The sequence below is a fragment of the Cygnus atratus genome, chromosome 2 (assembly GCF_013377495.2).
Source record: "Cygnus atratus isolate AKBS03 ecotype Queensland, Australia chromosome 2, CAtr_DNAZoo_HiC_assembly, whole genome shotgun sequence".
NCBI classification, from domain to species: Eukaryota; Metazoa; Chordata; class Aves; order Anseriformes; family Anatidae; genus Cygnus; species Cygnus atratus.
Window position 1 is genome coordinate 71,657,660 of NC_066363.1, and position 6,927 is coordinate 71,664,586.

The following is a 6,927-nucleotide window of genomic DNA, read 5'->3' on the forward strand; positions in this document are numbered from 1 at the left end:
CCAGGGAGTAATTAGGACTAGGCTTTCATCTTAATGTTCAAGTAAATCTCAGCACTGAGGTGGTTTGATGGTCTGGTTTCACACTGAGCAAGAAAAATTAGGTACTTGTGCTGGGGTATAACGCCGTCCTTGCAGCTAGTTGGTTAAAACCCAATTCACATTTGTACATCTAGTTGAATCCCTCTCCTTCTTGGATGGTTACTTGGCAGCAATAACGTACCAAAATCTTTAATGTCAGAACCAGACGTTCGTATTAATTTTCAGAGCTCTCCACAATGCAAGTTCTGTCACTCTCAGCATCCACTTTGTGGGCAAGTCGGAGATATCTCTAGAAGCTGGTTGAGCTTGACTGCAAGTTATTATCTAACATGCCTGCCAACAATTTTTTAATCTGTTTGGAAGTTTCGTCTCCTATTTAAAAATCAGTTATACTTCCTTTATGGAAAATCCTGCTACAAGAGCTTTGTTTTTACATTTTTTTATTATTTAGGACAGAAGAATTGTTACAGACCCAGAAACCTGTCATTTTGGCTAAAAATCAGCCAGTTGTATATCGACATGGACTCTTTCTCCGGTGGAACCATTTTGAATACCCTCCCCCTGAAATATTTTACATTGTGGCCAAAGTAACTAGACAAGACAATGCTGAGCTTGTCAAAACAGTGATCACACTCTTCTGTGCAATGACTCCAACCCTGCTAAGAGACTTCTGACCTATTCACTTTTTAATTGCCGTCATTACAGTGCTCCCCTTTCTTGGATCCACAGCAGGCAGAATATTCTCCTCTGCCTCATCAACCCTTCATTCTCACTTAACCACATTGTAAAACTGAATCCTGGTCAGCATGTGAAATATCCGGACTGATTCCTTAGTCCAACAACCTCTCTGTGCTAGCACAATAACGACAGCTATATCAGATCCAACAGATTTATGCCTAGGTGCCAGTTTTTTCTGTGAAAACCCAACTCAAGGATGGGGACTCGGGTTGTGCATTTTGCATCACCTACTCCAAAGAGCGTATTAGGGGTGAAATTTTAAACCATTAATACTGAATTGTACTGCTTCCCTTTAGTAAAAACACTTTGTATTTTTGAGAGTATATAGTATTTATTTGAAGGCAAACGTATTTCCAAAAATTGCACCAGAGCATAGATGGATCTACAGCCCAGTCTGGAGAGGAATTAGCTGCATTCAGTTTTAAGAAGACGTTCTATGAACAAAGTGCTTTGCCTCAAGGTCCCAGAGCTTCTGCATGACCTGTGGACAATTCACCAGTTTCATTTTGTGAGGCCTAAGGTAAACTTACATCTGTTCAAATAAATTTGAAGTCTAAATTAAAACTCCAGCTGCAAACTCAAGTGGTGAATGTAGAAATCTAATCGTAGGTTGTAAGCTGTCCATATCTCATGCTTCTTAGGGCATTTGTGTGGGCCTTCTGGATTATCTGAAGGATTTTCCTTTTTCCTTTTTTTCTGAAGCATATTCAAACATTCCAGTAAGCCTCTGAATAAGAGCCTGTTGCATCAAGTGGTATGGGTTTGGGTCATCCAAGTTTCTGAGGTGGACTTTATACAAAGATTGGCATGCTCTTTTTTTCCAGACTACAGGATTTGTGCAGCGTTTATGATCCATGGAGGTCTAAGGTTGTCATCCTAACCTTTCTGGCTTTTCATGGCTCGGTTCATTGCTGTCGGGGCCAGTGTTTTAGCAATACGGAAAAGTTCCTTCTGTGCTGACCTGAGGGCACCTCCTTAGGTGTAAGCTGCAGAATTTGCCTGGGTAGACATTTATGGCTGAAACTGTTGGGCCTTGATCACTAGGAGGTCAACCTTCCCTCCTTCATCCTCGCAGCTGTTTCTAGCCATGCTAATGCAATGTACCCAGCCGAACCGGACACAGATAAGAATTTCCCTTCAGGAGCCCTGAGACTACAGTTTGCAATGGAGCAGAAACAGCACTTGCCAAAAAAGCTTTCATTCACCACCATGCACAGAGTGGAGATCAAAAATGGAGGAAGTCTGTGACTGTGGTTTTCCCTTTAATCTAGCTTTTTCTCTTTCCTTGCAAGGTCTGGTGTTTCTCCACTGGTCTAGTTACAGCCATTCACGGCCAGACTTTCTCACTTGAAATAGTCCTTTTCTGTGTCTGTCCTTGTCCTCCCATGCCCTTACAAGTCTGTAGGCTCCTGCTGATTCTCCCCATTCTCCTTAGGTTACCCAAATCTCCACCCTTCTGCAAACGCATCGTCTTGCCATGGTTTTGCATCATTCCCACATTGCAGGCTTGGGGCTGGATTCACATCTGCTCCCCAAATGCTTTTTGGAGGGTGGGTGGGGTTTTCCTTCTCTTTTATAATGGGGTTTGATGGTGAAAGAGCCTCTGATGTTGGTTTACAAACTCAGCCAGTCAGGAATGAGACTGCCTCGGATCAAAAAGCTGCATGGTTGTCATGTAATACCGTTTTCTCAAATTGTCACCAAGTTTCTATTGCAGTAATAGACCGTAGAGTGTCCCTAGGTAAACCTAGGGCCATTATTTTATATTTGGGATGTGGACAAAATTGGTCTGTGGCTTTGCTGGTGCTCAAAATCCCCAAGCAAACTCACTCCCATGGAGTTTATTATTTCCCCTGGTGCACATCACAGCAAACCCAGACTAGTCAGTCAGGACGTATCTACTCTTGCAATGCGAAGCTATCTTCAGCACATAATGTCATGGCCACCTTTTTGGTCTTGCCGTCTGAGTTGTTTTTACTGCTTGCTTAAATTGACTGTGTTTTTCCACTTAGGCTGCTCCAAGGTAACATGCATCAGTTTGACTCGCGAAGCCTCCATCAAGCTGTCTCCCTTGCATGGGAAGCAGATCTCCATCCGCTACTTGGACATGACAGACTGCTTTGTCCTGGAGGACGAAGGCCTGCACACCATCGCTGCGCACTGCACTCAGCTGACCCACCTGTACCTGCGCCGCTGTGTCCGCATCACCGACGAGGGTCTCCGCTACCTGATGATTTACTGCACATCCATTAAGGAACTGAGTGTGAGCGACTGCCGCTTCGTCAGTGACTTCGGCATGCGGGAGATTGCCAAGCTGGAGTCACGCCTGCGATACCTTAGCATCGCTCACTGCGGCCGGATCACCGACGTGGGCATCCGTTACATAGCCAAATACTGCAGCAAGCTGCGCTACCTCAACGCGCGGGGCTGCGAGGGCATCACGGACCACGGTGTGGAGTACCTCGCCAAAAATTGCACAAAACTCAAATCGCTAGATATTGGCAAGTGCCCTCTGGTCTCAGACACCGGCCTGGAGTTTCTAGCCCTCAACTGCTTCAACCTGAAGCGCCTGAGCCTGAAGTCATGTGAGAGCATCACTGGGCAAGGCCTGCAGATTGTAGCTGCCAACTGTTTTGACCTGCAGATGTTGAATGTGCAGGACTGCGATGTTTCTGTGGATGCTCTGCGATTTGTAAAACGACATTGCAAGCGCTGTATTATAGAGCACACCAACCCCGCCTTCTTCTGAAAGGATAGCACACACCCGTTGTTGCAATGCAGTATTAAAAACACTGATGTATAAACACATGCTCCCTTATTCAGTAATGCTGTTTTTTCTATAGCTCACGGGAGTCAGCTTTTTTTGTATGTTGTTGGTGGGGGGCGTTTCTAGAGGACTATTTTGTTTGCTTTTTGTATGATCACTTTTTAAGGTGCGGTGGGTCTCCGTCGCGAGGCTGCCTTAATGCAAAAGCAGTGAGTGCTCAGCATCCCTATTGGGGTGCCATTTCTGTAACAGCCGCGATCTTGTCCCAGGCTAAAGTAGCTACCTCCAAAGGAAATAGCACGTAATCCTCCTTTGGAAAGGCTACCAAGCTGTGTCAAATACATCTGAATTCCAGCTGTGCTCTTGAAGCTGACTATGCAATATGTGTCTGTGTTCCCCAACTTCTTCCAACATGGCTGATAAAGCATCCCCTTATCTCCAAGTAGTTTCTCCTTGGTAGCCAATCATTGTAATCCTTCAGGAAATACTGGGTGATGTTCTTAAATACACTTCACAGAGGCAGAATAAGACCTGCTGGTCACTGCCAAGCACTCTGCGGAGTGAACCTGGAGATTGTGCCCAGGCATGGTTTCTCCTGGGAAGCTCACTTCCAGGTCACTCATGCATCATCACTACTTGCCTTCAACTCTAGATCTGCCTCTCCTGTGTGTGTAGTACCACCCTCTGGTAGCAGACAGGGGCTCCAGGGTCTGATAAGCAGTGACTTTTTCACCTTAGTGAAGGAAAATAGAGAGATTGATGGCCTGGCAAAGGGAAAAGCCAGCAAATCCACCTGAGAGGCCACTGTAATTCTGCAGCAGGCTGAGCTAGCGCTGTAGTACACCAGGGACCTTGAGGTGCTGTGGAGAGCTTTGCACAAGGCAGTCCCAGTTGCTGCACTGTACTGCTGCCACCAGAAAGTCTGCCTTCATTCCTTCGTGGTACCTCTTCAGCAGCCACGGCACCACTGCAGCTGATGTTCCCTGAGCAAACCAGGCACGTGCATTGAGGTGTGTTCAATATGTGCCTTAGTACACGTGGAAACCTGACCCTTTTCTGTGGCCTTCCAGTTTAACAGATAGACAGCTGATCTTGAGACTTCAAGGGTGTTAGCCTGACATTAGATAACACCCTGGGGGAGAGAGGGGCTTAGAATTTTATTCATATCATAGATTTAGATTTTGTGAATCCTTGTCTGTGCGTTTTCCCATAAGCTGGAGAAATGGCTGCTGTTCAACAAGGCATCAGGGTGCCAGCTTTGCCCTGTGACACTGGAAGCACATTGTACTCTCATGGTTGCTCTCGCTCATGCAAGAGCACGCGTGGCTGGGAGCTTCCCCCATCTGCTGCTTCCTTCCCCAGAGCATGCGGTCATTTCATGGTTACTTTCTGCAGAATTTTCTGGCAGCCGTTTCTCTGCATTTTCACATGTAATGCTCAGATCTGAAAGCCAGACATGTTAGGGGTGATGATATTTTCAGGCAGGCCCCCTGTGCGTGACTGACAGGTGAATTCATACGTTCAGCTCAAATGTTATAAATGTCTTGGTAGAGAACATAAGAAGGGAAGCACCGTGTCTGGTTTTCATAAGCAGTAGTTCCATCATCTCCAGACAACACTAATAAAATCATTGATATGAAGTGAAAATCCATATGCTCGTGAAAAATACATAATTGCTGAGGAAATACTTGTAGCAGTGCTCTCTCAGATTACAAAAAAGCAGTGCTTTGGACATGTCCCTGCAGAGGGAACTTGTCGTTCTTGTGCAAAGAGTCCTGTAATGTATCTATGTTCCTCCAGTTTTGAGCTTCTTAACTTATGGGATGTCATCACCTCTGAATTATAAATAAGGTTGTCCTAAAGCAAGGAGGGCCAAGGAAAATGAATTTGTCATTGCTACTATTGCTGGCCAGTGGCTAGTAAGGGGTGATATCATCCTTTGAGCAGTTAACATCACTTTAGTTTTCCTTTCTGTATTTTTAAAATTAGAGATTCTTCTCCAGCAAGTATTACAGTATATTTATCCGAGCCAGCTATACTCTCTGTTTATCCTTTATCTGAAAATGGCCCCAAAAATTGTAATGTTAAGCCCATTCCTGAGGATGGTGGGATTCTGAGCCATTTGCACTCATGAAATATATGGCCTCATTAGTAACATTTAACTTTTTAATAATAATTAAAAAAAAAAAGCTACTTTTCTGGCTAAGCTAAATTGAGTGAATAGTGCTACATGGTTTTAAAGGTTTCTAATGTTTAAATTGGCCTGTACTGTACAAATCTCACTATAAAGCCTTAATTTGCTACCAAGAAATAAAGCAATATATTGGTAACTGATGAGCATGCATCATCATTTGCACTGTTTGATTAACTTCTTGTGAAAATGAAAAGATTAACTACTTGTAAAACTTTGTTTTATTGAAACCAGGCAGGTGAACGAGCGCATCATCACATCAAGTAAGTGGATGACTATTTAAAAAAAAAAAAAGAAATTTTATAGATTATGACCTTGCCTATCTGTCTCTTTAAAATTTGATTTTCCTCATGTGATTCTTCTTGACCCTGAAACATAATCAGTAACTGGAAGTGTAAGTAAAAGAAAAAACAGCATATAAAAAGCACACATATAAAAAGTTCAGGAGGACCTCTGCACTGTTTTAAAAGCAAGTTAACATACTTGATGTGAAAATTAAAATGGAATGACTGCAAGGGTAGAGCACTTAGTGCAATGTTTCCTGTGAATGTTCTAAAAAACCCACTCTGGGGGGGCACTAGTGGAGAATGAATAAAGGTTGGTTTTTTTTAAGCCAGACATTTCTAAGTATATAGTTTTACATAGTCTGATTTGCTACTCTGAGACTGCTACTTATTTCAAGAAAATTTGAATTTAACTTAAGGATATGGCTTCCCTGTTTTGACTTTTAACCTTTTTCAATGTCTACTTGCAAAATGACACGAACAGAAAAGAAACTGAAATAATGCACGTGGAGCTGAGTTTGCTGGAAAGGTTGCAACACGTGAGTGATGTGTTTTCGTTCCAGTTTGGGGTTGGCAAAGACTAAATTTCCGAAGCAAAAACATTGCTGATTCTTGAACCACAAAATTCAGGCTCAGGCACTGAGGCTTCTTCTGCTCTGCCATAGCATGTAGTGATCTCATCAAAGCAAGCAACCATGAATCACATCAGTCAAGCTGGCATGTTGTGTATGACTCTGGAATAACTTGTGTCGTGTAGAAAGAGATCTCTTAGAAAAGGCACATCAGAATCACCATACACTGTGATTACAGCCAGAGCTATGTATCTAGACATTTATTCTTCTCATTCCCTTGGTTTTCATAAAAGTGGAACTATGTTTTCCCTGTGGTAATGGATTGAGATTGATCTG

The 6,927-nt window shown here is 43.4% G+C and overlaps 1 protein-coding gene across 8 annotated transcripts in view; it reads left to right on the top strand.

Annotated features, from left to right (window-relative positions):
- The window catches only part of FBXL7 (F-box and leucine rich repeat protein 7), a 186,963-nt gene extending 181,089 nt beyond the window's left edge, over nt 1-5,874 (top strand). For all 8 annotated transcript variants that reach the window (XM_035560326.2, XM_035560330.2, XM_035560332.2 and 5 more), the window contains one exon: nt 2,790-5,874. In XM_035560326.2, coding sequence (XP_035416219.1) covers nt 2,790-3,526 — 737 coding nt within the window. In that variant the 3' untranslated portion in view covers nt 3,527-5,874. The remainder of the gene's footprint in view (nt 1-2,789) is intronic.
- The last annotated feature ends 1,053 nt before the right edge of the window (nt 5,875-6,927 follow it).